The 19,379-nt window shown below is 32.9% G+C and overlaps 1 protein-coding gene across 8 annotated transcripts in view; it reads right to left on the bottom strand.

Annotated features, from left to right (window-relative positions):
* The window catches only part of PDS5B (PDS5 cohesin associated factor B), a 185,508-nt gene that overhangs the window by 91,719 nt on the left and 74,410 nt on the right, over positions 1–19,379 (bottom strand). For all 8 annotated transcript variants that reach the window (XM_086329422.1, XM_086329419.1, XM_086329418.1 and 5 more), the window contains exons 4-10: positions 18,778–18,864; positions 18,579–18,676; positions 17,818–17,944; positions 10,267–10,347; positions 5,806–5,946; positions 3,584–3,699; positions 490–584 (exon numbers count right to left, since the gene is read on the bottom strand). In XM_086329422.1, coding sequence (XP_086185548.1) covers positions 490–584; positions 3,584–3,699; positions 5,806–5,946; positions 10,267–10,347; positions 17,818–17,944; positions 18,579–18,676; positions 18,778–18,864 — 745 coding nt within the window. The remainder of the gene's footprint in view (positions 1–489; positions 585–3,583; positions 3,700–5,805; positions 5,947–10,266; positions 10,348–17,817; positions 17,945–18,578; positions 18,677–18,777; positions 18,865–19,379) is intronic.

Consider the following 19,379-nt stretch of genomic DNA (forward strand, 5'->3'; position numbering starts at 1 on the left):
GAGAGTCGGACACGACTGAAGTGACTTAGCAGCAGATACATAATATTCCCATTACTATAAAAAGTGAAATACCTTATGAATTTACAGATTTCAGGAAAGTTATCTCCATTAAGCATGGTTAGTTTATAAATTAATGACTCTCACATAAGTTTTCAAAATATTAAAGACCACTGAAGTCTTATAATGTATTCAAAGTCAAGACCTATTCAAATCTGAATGTCTGAAATACTTTCAGAATTGCTCTTAAATTAAGAAACCAACACTGCCTCTGATAACACTACTTTTTATGTATGTGATTGTAGCCTATGTACTAGGAGGCAAAATTCCAGCTTCAGAGAGTAACTACCATGATGGTGAATTTGAAGACTTCACCCACTAAAATCACAAAAAAGGTACAAAACAGAAGGTTTTTGTCCTATACATAAAGCCTATCTTTTTTTTTTCTCCAAAGAGCACCAAGGAATATTTGCCATTATGGGTATAAACTACCTGTTAAGTCCTTTGCTAAATCAGGATGGTTCATGAGACAATGGCTAGCAAATTTCACACATTCCAGGCGGATTGGTACATGGATATCGTTAAACCTGAAAAAATACAAAAGCACAGAGTAATCTTTAGTATAAGAGAAACAGATGTGTTCAATCTGCACTTGATTTATATTTATTTCTCTAATTAAAAGAAAAAATATACAGCATAATTCAAAGCATAAAAGAATATCTTAACAAAGATTTGTAAACTATGTATGTACAAATGCTATGGAACCTTTATATTAAACTAGGTCAATCTCCTGTGAGAACTATGTACTTTTGGCAGCATGTTTAAACAATACACATTAGGCTCAAAAATAAGAACTGGAATGACAAAATTTTTCCTATAAATATTATACTTTCAAATATATATGCTTATGCAAGTGTTAAGTATATACATAGTTCATGGATACATTATTAAATCCCATATTGAAATGAGAACTCTTCCTCAAATTATTCTTTCTTAAATAGAGAACATTCACAAATGTTTCACAGATCCTGTACTAAACCCTGTATTATTTTATGACTTTAAAATTGTGCCAATAATTACTTCTATCTATTATAGTTAACCATCATAATTATTTACACTAACATTAACTAACATTACACTAACATCAACTAAATTAATGACTCTCACGTTTTCAAAATATTAAAGATTCAATTAATTATTAAAATTTTAAATATTAAAATTAATTCAAAAATTAAAATATTAAAAAATATTAAAAATTTAAAATATTAACATCAAATGTTTACATAAAAATGTAGGTATCTCAGTATGCATCTCTGGAAAGTTAAAACTTTTTGGCTGATGTGTTAACTATCTTTAACTTTTATATTTCCCCTCTCTTTTTCTTTTCCCTTATAACCTGGTGAACCAACTGTTTTGTGTTTATGTGTGTAGTGGCTTTTCACAGTTTAGACTGTACTAATCTTATCATTCTGATGTCAACTACCAGGTTCCCCTCTCTCCTAAATCCTGCAAATTAGTAATCAGGTCTACAGATTTGATCATATTCAGGTTCATTTTTTTTAAAGCAAAACTACTGGATACAGTATCATGTTCCTCCATCAGGAAACATATAGTCTAGTTATCTCTAAACCACCAATGTTCAAAGCCTATAATATACCTAAATTCATTATGAAGTACAAAACAGAGATTAAAAAAAAATACATTGAGTAAGAAGAACAAGATTTTCCATTCAACATTTTTGGATGTCTTAATTCTCAGAGATCAAAAAGTTTCCCAATCTTATACCACCTAATACCGTAAGAGACAAAATTTAGCAACAAAAAGATAAATAGCAGTCTACTGAATGAGTAACAAATTACTCATAAAAGCTTAATATTATGGGAAACAAAATGCTTCATGAAGTATACTCAAAAAAAGTTACATAAAATCTAGTCTTTATTCTCATATGGTTTCCTGAGTAATTTGAATCTAAATACTCAATCTATGTACTCTACCTTCTCAACTAAACATGTACCATATAACCATTAAAAGACATCTTTAAATAAATACTCTAGCTCCTTAAAATGGGTAATATATGATTGTTTATGCCATTAATAATACAAGGAAAAACTACAATATAATAAAAAGGTAACAAATTTAAATTAAAATTCTACAATGGTCTGGTGAATCCAAGTCCTGATTTAAAGATATATTAAATGTCTTTACGTAAAATTATATTTTTTGTTTTTAACACATCAAATAAAATACATTTTGACTTTATTAGTAGTTGCATAATTTAAACATAAAATATTGTGCCCTCTTGCTTATTAAGGTGAAAAAATCCAGAAATCAAACTCAAAATGACAATGGGCTAAGATTTATCAGCTTAACACGCCTTGTTAAATATTATTATTGAGCTACATAAGAAATAAGAAATCAAAAAAAAATTTAGCGCTTAAATGTATAAAGGCTTATCTCTTCATTTAACAAATTAGAAAAAACAAGTCCAGAAGAGATTAAATGTATTATAATCACTGATGGCTCTGGTAGTGAAATAGAAAGAAAAATGGCAGTAACAATGCAAATATTTCAATACAAAGAAAATAGAATAAGATTCAATCTTATTTACTTGTTTATTTATGACTTAACTGCATTATTTGTTATAAGCATAATAAAAAAAGAGGGGGTGGGGGGTGGAATCCTCCTCTATCCTCAAGGTCAAAGTAGGTTTCAGCCAGGACACTGAGAAGTGGTTTTAATATATTCAAGATCAGGGACATCTTTAGAAAAGTAATAAATTCCTCACACAAAAAAATACACATACACATTCAAATTTTGCAACCAATTTCAGAAGGTTTGTAGATCATTAAAAGCATACAAGAAAGCCCAGATTATCAATTCTTCATTATCATAAGAAATGTAGAAAGGAGGTTAGTAGGGGAAACATACACAATCATTTATTTACCCATTCTATGGATACTCTTATCCTTACAAATCTCCAAATAATCTAACTAAATATAATTTTTTTTTTGTGGAGGGGCTATATCTCACAATGATGTATTTGCAGTTGGAATGAATCACCGCTATGTAATAATACACTTCCATTTCATGATTATAATACTTTGTAAGATGGCTATTTAAATATATCATCTTTTTTTTAATTTAAATATATCATCTTTTAAAAATTACTAAAAAAAAAATTTTTCTGAAGACAAAGAAGGGGAATTTGTAAACATGGCCAATCACTATAAGCATCAAAAATTTCAAAATACAAAATCCTTCATTTACAAAAAAATCCTAAATGTGGATGTTGTTTTATTTTATTTTATTTTTTTTGAAAAGCATACACGTTAAGTTTTTTTTTTTTTTTTTTACAATTGATACACAAGTTTATTAATTTAACACTAATTTCTATCCTCCAAATGGAGTCATTCTCTACCTGACTTTTGCCCAGGTCAAAAACAGATGGGTTAAATTGGATAAGAATAGGAGTCATCACCTCTGAATCTTTCAAGTCTTTTGATGCTACCATGAACCTACCATGTTTTAAATTAATAAGTAGACATAAACACATATTACTTTAAAATAGGACACCAAAATCATATACCTGCCCAAGTAACACTGCCAAAGTGGTTTGTTTTGAGAAGCCAATTCTGAATCCTTTGCCCCAAACATTTTTGCCAGTAGTTTAACAACTTGAAGACGTTCCTCATTATCATTGCTCTAAAACAAAACACAACCACAGCTTTACAACCATGAGGTAGATATACTCAGAATAATTTTTCCCATTATTTCCCTTAAAAAACCTTGAAAACTTTCTATGAATTTCAGTTGAAAAATTATACACAAAAAAATGTTCAATATATTTTTCACAGAATTAAATGTTATCTTCAATGCTCTAATCATCTCAAATTACATTAAAGGAGTACTCCTCTACATGAAAATTCACCCCCAAGTTTGATTAACACTTAATGGCTTGGCCTACAATTGAGGCTTGTTTCCATTCAAAATCAAAAACTAATTCACATCAAACCAACTTGGGACCCTTGAAAAACTATCCGTGGTTTTTAAGAATAGACACTGACAGAGGCCAAGCCTACAGTAAAGAGAGAATTATGTATGACTGTTTAAGCCCTTTGTAGAAATAAATAAGCACTAAATCTCCCAAAAGGAGAGTCAGTTCATCTACATACAGCAGATTCCTAATGGTGTTTAACAATGTGATGAAGCCTCACAGATAAGAAAACTAAAGTCTCTGTTATACATACAACACAGTACTCTGCAGATAAGAAATCAAACTTCATTATTGATTTTGGTGCCTCTAATACATGACAACATTTAAATGAATGAGCCAGCCACAATACTAGACTTAAACACAAAATGTGAGACTGTTACAAAGCATTAATAATCAAGTTACTTAGATGGCACTGTATAGATTTCTTTTAAAATTTTAAACCAATGCCAAAGCCAAGCATTTAAAGACTATGATATGACCTGACTCCTCTTTATTATTTCTTTCGCTATTCCTCCAAAAAAGTACATTTCAAACCTGACTGAACATTAGAATGACCTGTAAGCTTTTAAAAATAAAAACAGCTAACCAAAAACTCATCTCTGAACTCCACTGCCTGAAATTCTGATTTAGGTTAATGCCTGCACATCTGTCTGTTTCTTAAGGCTCCACAGGTAAAGATTCTAATGGGCAGACAAGGATGATTTAAACTGACTTTATGCAACCACGAAACTGTAATTTGTGTTCTGCAAATTCACTCAGCACCTTCCTACCTCTCTGTGTTTCTGCATGCTGTTCCCTTTGCTTTAACTGTATGCTGTTTGTATCTTTTATGATACTTATAATATCCGGCCTCTTATTAGATAGATATGGATTTTTCCTCTCCCTCCCATAATGGATGTTAAATCTGCTGGAAGCAGCAATGCTAATTTCCTATTCTTATATTTCTTATAGTATTTAATATTTTTATTAGATGAAATCAAGCCAACAAATAATTAAAGGTATGACTGCCTTCAGCCTCATCAAAATTGTTAGTGATATGAAAAGAGGAGGCATAGGAAGGCTAGTGAATCAAATGGCTCAGTTGGCAAATACATCAAAAAGATACCCAGAATAAAATAATTATTTGCTGCATTTTGGAGGTAATTACACTATCAACACAGATTATTCTGTAGCTTTCAAAGAGACAAATTCAAAATTTTAGAAACAAGAAACAACACATAAATCATTTAACAACTTTTCTGGGTGGTACAGTGCGGTTCATCAAAAAGTATTAATTATAACCAGATTTATTTAATCTTTATGTAACAATCTGAAAGAGAAAAATATGCCCAAAACCTGCAAATGAAACTCAATTTGATGGCATAATTTAATGCCAAGGCAATAGATTCTAGAAAGTCACCTGAAAAGCAAAGGCACTTTCGATACAGGCTAGGCAAGCAAAGATAACACTCATAAAGAAAAATATTTCACCCTATGTGGATAACAGACTCTAAACCATTTTTATGGCACAATCAAAGGGTCTGGGGAACCACTATAAACTATGCCTTAGAAACGAAAAAATTAGTCACAACCCAGAAAACATCAACTGGAAAACTTTCATCCTGCTAATCATTAATTATAAGCAGATTCAATCTGCTAGGCACCATGACAGCCACTAGCAATACACAAACAGGCAAGGCACAAACATGTAAATAAGTAACAGTAATACACCATCACACTTAGAACATTCAGTTAAAACCACTGAAGGATTAAAAAGCCACAAATAATGGTTTTTGCTAATCTAGTTGATAAAACCATGTTTTTACAATAGTTACCTTCAATTTAAATTCAAGCTGGGGTAAAACTGAGAGCAGCAAATGACTATCAATATTATAGAGCTCCAAAATTAAGTCAAAGACATGCTCTGACAAATCGCTGATAGATGTTTTCCCAAGCATCAGAACCTGATTAAAAAACTTTTGAGAAAAAAAATTTATTAATAGAAGTACCATGGATAAAGTGAATTTTCTGAAATTTTATTATTTCATTAAATTCATTAATATTCTATACAAAGTCAAAACAGGCATATCAAAATGTTTTCTAACAGAAGGTGGGAAACCACTACAGATCACCAAAAAAGATAAAACACAGAATTCATCTCATACATAGTAAAAGACAAGAAATTTCTATTGATTTATCAATTAGCATATCAATAAACATCCTACTTACCAAACACATTTTATTCCCCATTATGGTACTTACCATATTTTACTGTGTATCACAGTTATTTGCATACACGTCTTAGTTTCTCTACTAGATAAATTTCTTAAGGGCAAGGATCACATTTTGTTCATCACAGCAGTATGGGAGAGAACAGCATGGAAGACAAAGCCTTACACCTTCATAGTAGGAGCCAATGCCACTTTTAAAATATGTAATTTTATATTTACAATGTAAAACAACGTCTAATACTTTTTATCTTCTTTTATATTCTGATAAACAATGTGTATATACATATACACCCACACAAAGGTTTATAGCACTAATTAAATTCCAATTAAAAGCACACACAAACAAAAGAAAATCCAAATGTGAACATATTTCTTCTATAAGCAGCCAGCACTACCTTCTACACTCAAAACATTTATCACATTACTACTGAAAATGGTAAAAAAAAAAAAAACCCCATGGCGTAATGATCAAGTTCCTATCTATTTAAAGTCTTCCAAAGATGTAAAAAAATTAACCCACAGAATATCCTACATATTATCTCCTTGAAAAAGGCATTGAGTATTCTCTACATCATACAAACTGCTCTGATCTCTTCTTTCTGTGACAATTAACATACAACTTGGCTTAATTAGGTTTTCTATCTGGAAAGTACAGTCAAAGACTTCCATTTCAACATCTTCTCTGCTGGCCTGTAGTTCTTGGGTTGTTTTTAAATGAAGTTCTTTGGACTTATGAACCTGTACAAACTACCTAACCATGAGGGAAGAAAATAAAAAATTCTATTCTACTATTATTTATTGGTTTTAAAAATAAGTTGTTTGTCTGTGATGTTCATCAATTTTGTGTGAAAAGAATTTCAAGACATCAAAGATTAAATTCTCATTCAAATTGAAGATAAAATGGCTTTTTTTTTTTTCCATTCAAAAACTTTCTCCTGTTTAAAAATAAATATAGCTTTCCTTAACAAAAGATAATTCTTTTCAATCTGGCCACCTTGGTGCTCAAATCATCAGTCTGGGAAAAACTTCCATCAGTCTGGGAAAGCTCATTTGAAAATGGAAGTGGGGGAAAAAAAACATTGCCTCGTTTAACTTCTTACAAATTTCATCAAAAACATTTATTTGACACTTACAATCTCCACGTATCTCCAAATCAGTCTTTGCTGTATAACAAGAGCCTAGTACAATGCCTGACAGTTTAAATTCAGTTTAAATGAATGAATGATGTGTAACAGGTACTATGATACAACTATAAGTAAAACAACTTCCTGAGGTGTATACTTCAGCAGAAGAAGCAAATACATATTTGACTGAAGTATCTCCCTCTAAAAAACATGAGTCTTTCCATTACAAATGGTAACTAATTTTCACATAACGTTAAATAACAACTGCCTCCTGATGAAAGAAGTAAGGGGAATAAGTTAAACACTGGTAAGAAATTCTACCTTAAATTTAGATGATCAACTTTAGTTACAAAATAACTGACACTAAGTGAGATTAAGCAATTTAACCAAATTTTAACTATATCAAGACAAACAACATATTTTTTCAATGCAACAAAATAATTTTGTGCCATCCCCTAAAACCTGCCATTAAAAAGATCTGGTAAAAAGTAATATTACCAAGAAGTGATCCATATAGGGAATTTTTTGAACTGTCACTATGTACTTTCTGTTTTTGATACTGTTGTACCTTTTTAATTACGTACATGTACTTTTTAGTTTTGTGAGTTGTCAAATTACAAATTCTATTTTAAAAAATAACTTGTAACACCAACATGACTTCTTAAGTTCTATATATAAAAACATCACTATCTATAAAAAAAAAAAAACTTCAATGTGTCTATATGCATGAGAGTGAAAAAAGACACAAGTAAAAAAGAGAGAAGTGGGGTTATATTACCTTGATAGCCTACCTCTATTTTTGCTTGTTAGTTCTCTACTAGGAAGATAAATGAACAGTGGCTTTACATGTACAAGTCCAAAAAGACTGAGAATGATTTTTACACTGTACTAAAACCCCACAAGACAATTAAGCTCACCAGAAAGTATTTTACATGTAATTGTAGAGGTCTGCAGTAGAAAACTTAAGTAGATTTAGAAGGGAGAACAGGAGAAGGGGAAAAAAGCAATTCTTAACGACATATTAGCCAACTATCGAATAAAGCAGGGGAACAAGAAAAAAAGGAAAACAGGGAGAGAGAAGAAAATAGTGACAGAGTACTTGGAATAAATATGGAACTGAAGGTGTGCTCAGACCATTCTACTCATCCTGTACCTCCTGCCCCCATCCCCAGCTTCTGATAAAGACAAAGTATAGAGTGGGCTGTCTATTATCTGTAGCAAGAACTAAGAGCAGGAAACATAAGGTGTAAGTGACAGGGAAATGTTTTTACCTTGATATATCTGGGATTATTAGAAGTGTTTTTATCTTTCTTTTAGCTTTTATCATAAATATTTTCAGACATACACAGATGTTGAGAGAACAGTATAATGAACCTAATCACCTCATTCTATTCCAAATGTTTTTTTTATTACCCAATCAAATGTTTATTTTCCCAATCCTAGAAAACATACCAACATAGTATACAGTGTTATTTTCTTATTTTTGTACCAGAAAACGGCATCAGAAAAAGTGTTTCCCTAAAAAAACTGGCTTGGCAGTATCAGCTTAAATAAGTGACCACCAGGAGGAGCTCACCTAGTGTATCTAAAATCCATGGAGACAATCATTCACAGGCACTTGAAGCAAAGGAAAAGGGAAGGGGTACTTAATAAGAGTACTTAATAATGCTTAAATGTGGCTCTACAGATTTCAAGTGCCATTGTGTCATACAAACAGAACTCAATCCACTCAATCTAAGCAATTTATTCCAGCCAATACACAACACTCACAAAACTTGCAGAAATCAGTATTTAAGAATTCCCTGGAAATCTTACTGGAGCTATTCAGACAGATTACATAATTCAAGTCTCCAGTTTCTCAAAGTTCACTCTTCAAAACAGTTTCTTTATAAATCAAATACATTTTTCCAAATCATCACGTGCTTACAACTATTTAAGCAGTAAGCCAGCAACGAAGACTGGAATTTACCAAGGTATTGTTCCATTTCCATGATACATTTTTATATACCAAATTAAATTTTGTATGCTTCAAGAAAAAAATCTCCTTCAATAAACTTCTAGAAAATTAAATACATAATTACAAAAGACTTTCCTTCTTAAATTTTTCCAAGAAGACATATTTACATACTTTACATTTTCAGATGTGGATAAAAGTGGAAGGCAGGGTGGAGACAGACCTGCTACACAATTCCAGAGGCCAACATCAAGACTGTGTTCTGGATCTGCTCCATTGGATGGAACCAATTCACATGGAATACAATGTGAATGGTGCCATCTAGAGTTGTGCAGCTCACCAGAACTGCGGGGGTAAAATAAAACCTCAACAAGCTTCTATCAGTGAACCTAACAGACAGAATACATTTCTCCTGAAAACAGAGAAGAAGGTCAATCTTCAGTAAGTAGACCTGAGATGATAATGAAAGGGCTTTTTCACTGCAATTCTTTCCCATTCTCAGAAAAGGTAGATTTATATGGAATCTATCCCAAGGAGAATAAGATAGGCAACTTTCACCACACTGCTGTCATTCATACTTGCCTTCAATTTTTATGTCTTGATATTAGTTCATATCTTCTTCTTGTACAAATCAATTTAATTTCCAAAAAGCTGTAAGCAACTTCTCTGAATAATGAAAAGTTCCATATGATTTATCTAATTACATTTAACTCAATTTCCAACAATAAAACAGTATAGTTTGCTAACCAAAATAAAAACTGTTTTAGTTACTACACAATTTGAAAGAAGAAAATGAACAAAAAGATAGAGGTAATCTAGAAAATATTAACCAATAACAATTTTAAATAAGAAGGGGAAAGAAAATACACTTAATGATTAAAACAATAAAAATCCTGAAGTATGTACTACTTGCCAAAATTCTGCTTCAAGCAGTCTTTAAAATTTTGGCTACTCTTTCTGATAACCAATTGGACAAGGAAGACTTACATTCGTAATATATGGTTCAATAGCTTGAGCTGTCCTCTTCAGTAAAGCCTTTGCCAAATCGTATGCTTGCTTGTTTAAATTCTGAGGGTGGAGGGGAAAAATACCTATATTATACACCACTAAATATGAAAAAAGAAATGTTACCTGTATTCAAAAAGCTACTCTTAAGTAAATAAATGAATGAGAAAACTCTAAAATTCAATTTGAATAAAAGGGAGACAGCAAAGACACTTTTCTCTGAAGACTAAGTAGTCTAGTAGATCTTAAGATCCCCATTTAGTATTTTAATACATAATATGGGCATGCTTAGTCGCTAAGCCATGTCTGACTCTTTTGCAACACCATGGACTGCAGCCCGCCAGGGTCCTCTGTCCATTGGATTTCCAAGGCAAGAATACTGGAGTGGGTTGCCATTTCCTTCTCCAGGGGATCTTCTTGACCCAGGGATTGAACCTGGGTCTCCTGCACTGCAGGATTCTTTACTGTCTGAACCACCAGGGAAGCCCATATAGCATACTATAGCTTATTTACTCATTCTCCTATCCATAGACATTAAATTGTTTTGTACATGGCTCCTTGCACATAAAAGAAATAATCTTCTATAAATACTACCTTTACCATTTTTCAAATGAGCTGTTTTGCCTTATTCGTGTGAAGTTTCTCTATAAATTCTATCCACTAAATATCTGTCAATTATATGCACAACATATCTTAGAGTTACATTTTTACAATGCTTATGGTGTCTTAGGACACAGAACTTTTAATTTTAATATAACCAGATATATCAATCTTTTCCTATTTGGCTTGTGCTCTCTCCACTACTTGGCTTGTGTTCTCTCTACATTTTTAAAATTCTTTCTACACTGATGTTAATTTGTTGTTTTATATTTTTTGATAAAACTTTAAACACTGGCTTTTCATATTTAGATCTGTATTCTGCCTGTACTTTATTTTTATGCATGGTGTGAAATAAGAATCTTGTATTATTTTCCACATGGACATTAAAGTCCATTATTCCCTCCAGAGACTTCCCTGTAATATCCATACTCAAGTTTCTATACAACTATGTATCTATTTGTAAAGTATCCATTACTTCCATATGTCCCTTGGTCTATTACTATTACTGCCTGATTTTACAGTCAAAGAGACATATGGAAGCAATGTCTTAACATCAGGTTAAGGTAAGTCCCCGTTTTCTTACTCTTTTTCAAAAACCAATTTGTCCAACTAAACACACATGCTCACATACACACACATTCACAATATCTATTTTGACTGGATTATCTATTAGTATGCAGAGGAATGACATTATTATGATACTGAGTTTCCCATCACATAAACGTAACAAATCATGCAACATACTGAAGTGTTCTTTTATACTTTTACATCAACTGCAATAATTTTCAACACTAAGGTCATGTACAGTGTTATTAAATTTCTAAGTAGCTCAAGTTTTTGTTAAAAGCTACAAATAAAATTTTTTTCCAAATTACACTAACAGATTTTTATACATTGATCTTATACCTAGCAACTGCAGAATTTTCTTACTTGTTCTAGAAACTAATTCGTACATTTTTTTTTCTGTACAAGCAGTCAGAACAGAACATCTGCAAATAATTTCAGTTTTGTTTCTTCTTTCTAATCCTTTTTTATCTTTTGTTTGTATTGTTTTATTCCACCAACTTAAGGCCTCCAGTTAACGTAGATTAGAAACAGCATACTTGTTTCTTTCCTGAGTAGAAGTGACATTTTTATAATATCCCTAACTTCAAAGAGAATGCCTCACATTTCACCATTAAGTGCAGTACCATATACAACCTTATAAGGTTAAAGAAATTACTTTCTATTTCAAATATGCTAATATTCTTTATCATAAGTTATACTGAATTTTAGCAAATAGTTTCCTTTATAGATCTACTGATATTTTTTTCTCTTTGCTCTGTTAATTTCCACAAATATCTTAGCCTACTATTAACCATCTCTGTATTCCTAAAATTAAGTCAATTTGCTCATTACCAATATTACTTTGTATCGTTCTAGATATTGTCCATTGCTATTTTATACTGGATTTACATGAGTATGCTGCTGCTGCTAAGTCACTTCAGTCGTGTCTGACTCTGTGTGACCCCACAGACGGCAGCCCACCAGGCTCCTCTGGTCCTCGGATTCTCCAGGCGAGAATACTGGAGTGGGTTGCCATTTTAAATTAAATTATCCTCCTTTCTTGCACTTGGGTTTTGTCTAGTTTTCCCATGAAGATTATATTCTGCTTATAATGTGAATTGTAGAATATGCCTTCCTTTTTACAATCTGGAAAAACTTTCTAAATATCAGGATTACATGGCACTTAAATGATTAATAGAAATCTGCTAGTGATGAGTTTTAAGTTCTTTTAAGCTCGGTTTGCGGAGAAAGCAATGGCACCCCACTCCAGTACTCTTGCCTGGAAAATCCCATGGACAGAGGAGCCGGGTAGGCTCCAGTCCATGGGTCGCAAGAGTCGGGCACAACTGAGCGACTTCACTTTAACTTTTCACTTTCATGCATTGGAGAAGGAAATGGCAACCCACTCCAATATTCTTGCCTGGAGAATCCCAGGGACAGAGGAGCCTAGTGGGCTGCCATCTATGGGGTCGCACAGAGTCGGACACGACTGAAGCGACTTAGCAGCAGCAGCATGCTCAGTTTGAGTCCTGCGGCTATTACTATTATTACTGTTATGGTTGTTTGGGAGGAAGAGTTTGTTTGTTTTATGGACAGAGTTTCTAAAACCAATTAATTTTTTTACTGGTTAAAGGTTATTCAAAATTTTCTCTCTTGAGAAAAAACTGGCAAGTTATATTTTCTAGAAATCTGACCAATTTCAAATATGTTAGCATAAAATAATGTTCATGGAATTGTTTTTGATCTTTTTAATGTTTGTTGTTCTTCATTTCATTCTAAAACTGTTTATTAATACCATCTCCCTTTTTCTGATTTGACATGACCCTGCTTATTTAACTTATATGCAGGTACATCATGAGAAACGCTGGACTGGAAGAAACACAAGCTGGAATCAAGACTGCCAGGAGAAATACCAATAACCTCAGATATGCAGATGACACCACCCTTATGGCAGAAAGTGAAGAGGAACTCAAAAGCCTCTTGATGAAAGTGAAAGTGGAGAGTGAAAAAGTTGGCTTAAAGCTCAACATTCAGAAAACGAAGATCACGGCATCTGGTCCCATCACTTCATGGGAAATAGATGGGGAAACAGTGGAAACAGTGTCAGACTTTATTTTTCTGGGCTCCAAAATCACTGCAGATGGTGACTGCAGCCATGAAATTAAAAGACGCTTACTCCTTGGAAGGAAAGTTATGACCAACCTAGATAGCATATTCAAAAGCAGAGACATTACTTTGCCAACAAAGGTTCGTCTAGTCAAGGCTATGGTTTTTCCTGTGGTCATGTATGGATTTGAGAGTTGGACTGTGAAGAAAGCTGAGTGCCTAAGAATTGATGCTTTTGAACTGTGGTGTTGGAGAAGACTCTTGAGAGTCCCTTGGACTGCAAGGAGATCCAACCAGTCCATTCTGAAGGAGATCAGCCCTGGGATTTCTTTGGAAGGAATCATGCTAAAGCTGAAACTCCAGTACTTTGGCCACCTCATGCGAAGAGTTGACTCACTGGAAAAGACTCTGATGCTGGGAGGGATTGGGGGCAGGAGGAGAAGGGGACGCCAGAGGATGAGATGGGTGGATGGCACCACTGACTTGATGGACATGAGTATGGGTGAACTCCTGGAGTTGGTGATGGACAGGGAGGCCTGGCGTGCTGCGATTCATGGGGTCGCAGGGAGTCGGACACGACTGAGCGACTGATCTGATCTGATCTGACCTAAATTACCAACTTTTGGTTTTTCTGAAATCAGTCACTGTGTTTTCCATTTGATTAACTTCCATTCTTCATTGTTTACTTTCTTCTACCATTTGTACACTCTAACAATATTTTTATAACTTTTTGAGCTGAAAACTATAAAGTTGTATTCAAAATGTTTAACTTGAATCCCAGAGGATTCAATATATATCATTTAATGATCATTTCTAAATATCTAGTAATTTCCATTATGCTTTATTCCTTTGACAGATTAATTATGAGTGCCACAGCACTGTTAGCTTTGTGTTTTAAAATCCTCAAGAACCACTAGTCTATTAGATTTATAATTACTGGGAAGTTTTTAAAATGGCCCACCAAATTGTGAGTTTGTCCTTATAATTTTTCAATATATGCTTTATATATTAATATTTTTAGCCTATGTAATTGCAAGTTAGATATCATTTTAGCACTATAATTTATCACTGTATAAATCCCTTCTCTACCCACTAAAGACTATACTACCTAAAATCAATACAAGCTACTTCAGTTTTCCTTCAGTTAGCATGTGTTGGCAAATACTTTTCCCATCCTTTTAGTGTCACCTTTGATGAAATTATTTTTGTTATCTCTTATTAACAATGACCAGGTGGATTATTTTTAATCTAATCTGATAACCTGAAGTAGTAAATTTGGTCCATTTACATTTATTTTAATTCTTCCCTGCATTGTAATCCTTAAAATTTTAACAAAAGTATTTCATTTAAAGTCCAAAGTAAATTTTTTACAGCTTTATCCTCCTGATCATCACCAGGATCATATCACTCACTGACTCCATTAAGTCATTCAATCTTACATGGTATTTTTATCCTGTGGTTTAGGACCATTTTGTTAATATCCCTTTAATTAATAAGTACAATTTTTACTACTATTGTTTTTGCTTTATATCAGTTCTTACTTAGAGCATTTTGTTGCTCACCACTACTACTTACATTTCACTTCTTTCAAGTTTCAATTTCCAGTATTCTAAAGTATTTGAAGAGTAGTAGTTCTTTCAGGAAGGGTATATTGACAAGTTGTATATTTAATGTCTTAAGTTCACTCAAACTGGATAGCAACTGTGTCTGTGTAGTTATTTTATTAGCACTTTGTGAAATACAGGGCCATTATCCTCTGGCATCTGTCCTTGCTACTGAGAAGTCAGTCATCACTTTAAGGTTTATTCTTTGTCAGGGCTATGCTTTTCCCCTCTGGATGCTTTGTATGAATACATTATTTCTATTTCAGCATTCTACAATTTCTCCAGGATGTGTCTGCACTGAGTTTTGTTTATATTCTGATCATGACCCTTTGTTACTTCACTCATAAATTTATGCTTCTCATCAATTCTAGAAAATGTTAAGCAAATATATACTTGCATATAATTTCTGTTTCCATTCTTATTTGGTGTTCTTTATCACTTTTAGATATACTGGACCTTTCCAGTCTCTCTTTCACCTGTTAGAATCTTTTGTTTTCCTTATCTCACTGTATTTGTATAATTTCCTCAGATCTATGTCCTAGTTCTCTAAATGTCTGTTACAGTCCAATAAAGATTTTGATCTCAATGACCATTTTTAATTTACACTTTTCTTTCCCCCAACCTTACACCTTCTCCTTTCCTATGCCTAGCTACCATGTTTTTAACTCTTATACTCAGAGGCATTAAGACATAAAATCATTATATTTAATTCTGTTAAAGGCATTTATCATTTTTAGCTTATAAATATATTATCTGAATTTTTAGTTAGTGCCTGATTTTTCAGTATTCAGGCACTATTTTAAAAGTTTGGAAATTTTAGATTATGAGGTCATTTTTCACTGGCAATATTTCTGAGAAAGCAGTATAGCTATAAACTTAAATTATATTTTGCAAGAAAGGTCTTAAGTTTACAAAGACCTTTATACTGGTGAATCACAGAACCAGAGTGTTAAGTCATTTTCAAAGAATAAAACACACAAACACATATACACACACAACTTGATTAATATTACCCAGGCAAGAAATACCAGTGCCATCAACATTTCCTTCTTTCCAAATTAGTAAAGACTTCTCTTTTAATTTCACCCCTCCTTTCAAACTATACTATCACTATCTTTTACCCAAGGCCCTAATTGGTTATGTATCTCCCAACATATATAAGAGAATCAAAGAAAAGAAAATGAAAGTGTTAGTCGCTCAGTCATGTACAACTCTTTGAGACTCCACAGATCATAGCCTGCCAGACTCCTCTGTAAATTTCCAGGTAAGAATACTGGAGTGAGTTTCCACTTCCGTCTCCAGGGATCTTCTCAACCCAGGGATTGAACCCATTTCTAAGTAGCTATTAATATATTCCTTGAAACATAATCCCATACAAAACTGAGTTATTACAGATATTTTATCACATATATTAAATCTGTTATCTCTTCTTTCCATTTAATTAATGACTATTAAGTGTTTCATGTTTTCAGTTCAGTTCAGTCACTCAGTTGTGTCCGACTCTTTGTGACCTCACGAACCACGCCAGGCCTCCCTGTCCATCACCAACTTCCAGAGTCTACCCAAACCCATGTCCATTGATACAGTGATGCCATCCAACCATCTCATCCTCTGACGTTCCCTTTTCCTCCTGCCCCTATCTTTCCCAGTATCAGGGTCTTTTTCAATGAGTCAGCTCTACACATCAGGTGGCCAAAGTATTGGAGTTTCAGCTTCAACATCAGTCCTTCCAATGAACACCCAGAACTGATCTCCCTTAGGATGGATTGGTTGGATCTCCTTGCAGTCCAAGGAACTCTCAAAGGTCTTCTCCAACACCACAGTTCAAAAGCATCAATTCTTCAGCACTTTCTTTATAGTCCAACTTTCACATCCATACGTAACCACTGGAAAAATGATAGCCTTGACTAGATGGACCTTTGTTGGCAAAGTAATGTCTCTGCTTTTGAATATGCTATCTAGGTTGGTCACAACTTTCCTTCCAAGGAGCAAGCGTCTTTTAATTTCATGGCTGCAATCACCATCTGCAGTGATTTTGGAGTCCAGAAAAATCAAGTCAGCCACTGTTTCCACTCTTTCCCCATCTATTTGCCATGAAGTGATGGGACTGGATGCCATGATCTTCGTTTTCTGAATGTTGAACTTTAAGCCAACTTCTTCTCTCTCCTCTTTCACTTTCATCAAGAGGCTCTTTAGTTCTTCTTCACTTTCTGCCATAAGGGTGGTATCATCTGCATATCTGAGGTTATTGATATTTCTCCCTGCAATCTTGATTCCAGCTTGTGTTTCCTCCAGCCCAGTGTTTCTCATGATGTACTCTGCATATAAGTTAAATAAGCAGGGTGACAATATACAGGCTTGATGTACTCCTTTTCCTATTTGGAACGAGTCTGTTGTTCCATGTCCAGTTCTAACTGTTGCTTCCTGACCTGCATACAGATTTCTCAAGAGGTAGGTCAGGTGGTCTGGGATTCTCATCTCTTTCAGAATTTTCCACAGTTTATTGTGATCCACACAATTATGTTTTACTAAACACAATTAATGTTCATTAACATTAATCAATAAATCTCCAAAACTAAGAATAAAGCAGGACAAACTGCATTTTAAACATAAGTAAATTCTGGACCCTACTGTTGACAGATTTTAGATATATATTCAAGTATATTTTGCTACTTACCTTATGAGCAGGTACCAGATTTACCAAAACTGTATCCAAAAGCTCCTGAGATACTGTATCACCTTCACAAATAATAGAACTCATGAGATCCACCATATGCATATGAACTTTCTGATTGTGGCCATTGCTGAAATTCAAAATTGATATTTCATTTAAATTTAAGCATACCTGAAATTTATAGGATTTAATCATAACATGGAACATCACACTTTATTTTACAATGATATTAAGGTATTAATTAAATACAATTGTATATATTCATTTAAAGCTTCCTTCTCTCCAAAATCTTACAGTAGCATCCAAAATATTTTTTAAACTACATTTCCAAGATTACGTTTGCTAATTTTTATCAGTCTCACAATCAAAAGTAATTAAATCAAATGTAACTTTAGTTTGGCCTTAAATTCAGAGCATCAAACTGCTTTGTTGAAGTTAATTCTAACAGATGATTACAAGGAATACACAAAAAACTAAATGATTCACAGGAATTAAGGGGTCAGTAATATGTGATTTAAACAAAAGAAAAATAATATAATAAAAATATTTTTATATCAGATTAATGCCACTCTTGTATTATTCTCTACAATACAAAATTAGCTGTATTTATTTTCAAAACGTATCTATAAAAATCATGTTAATGAATTCTTAAGTTACAAATATAAGCCTTCTGATATTCATCATAAAAACACAGTTTATGCAGATTCATTTATAAGCTAAAAATTCTTTATATTTAAAAAAGATTATAATTTTAGTAAACTTACTTTATAACTGAAAATAATGTTCTGTATAATTGGGTAAAAATTTCATTGCTGTCTTCCAACTCAAAGCATATGTTATATGACTTGACCCAAGCAATGTTCTAAAATTAAGAGGTGAAAAGGGTAAAATTTTAATTAGTAAAAATATACATGTTAAGAAACCATTTTAAAATGTCACTTCAAAATATAACATACTGCTTACCTCAAGTAAATAAAAATATCTATTGAATTGTGGGCTCTTTGTATCTTCTAGTCCCTTCAACTGCCTTGTTATAAACATAAATATATCCTTAAAAAAAGGGACAAAGTTTTGTTTAGATTATGAAAACATCCACTAAATTCTTAAAGATAATTCAGCACTCATATGTATCTATGATGACAAAACTGTAAAGAACCAGTTTAAAAAAAGAAAAAAAAAACTTGCATTTGCCTCAAATTTTTTAAATGTGCATTATCATGAAAACACCAAATTTCTTAACCCCCTTTAAAGGAAGACAGTAAATCATTTACCATGATCTAAAAGTAGAGAAAGAAAAACATCTTACAGTAAGTTAAAAACAACAGCCCTGAAAACCGAGTAAAGTAAAACTTATGCTGTTATTAGAACGAACCCGTTGCAATGACTGAAAGCTGATTTGATCAGGTTTGTGGAATGGCATTATATATGGTAATTGTATAGAAAGAACACAGTTTAGGAAACTTAAAATTGCAAAACAAAATCACCAAGTGGAAAGAAAATAGACTGCAGAAACTTAGAAATTTTAAAAAGACCCTTAGAAGTTAACTTGTCAGGCTTCCTACCCA

This window comes from Bos grunniens, chromosome 12 (assembly GCF_055505025.1).
Source record: "Bos grunniens cultivar Pamir isolate PY7600 chromosome 12, Bosgru_T2T1.0, whole genome shotgun sequence".
In the NCBI taxonomy this organism is placed as follows: Eukaryota; Metazoa; Chordata; class Mammalia; order Artiodactyla; family Bovidae; genus Bos; species Bos grunniens.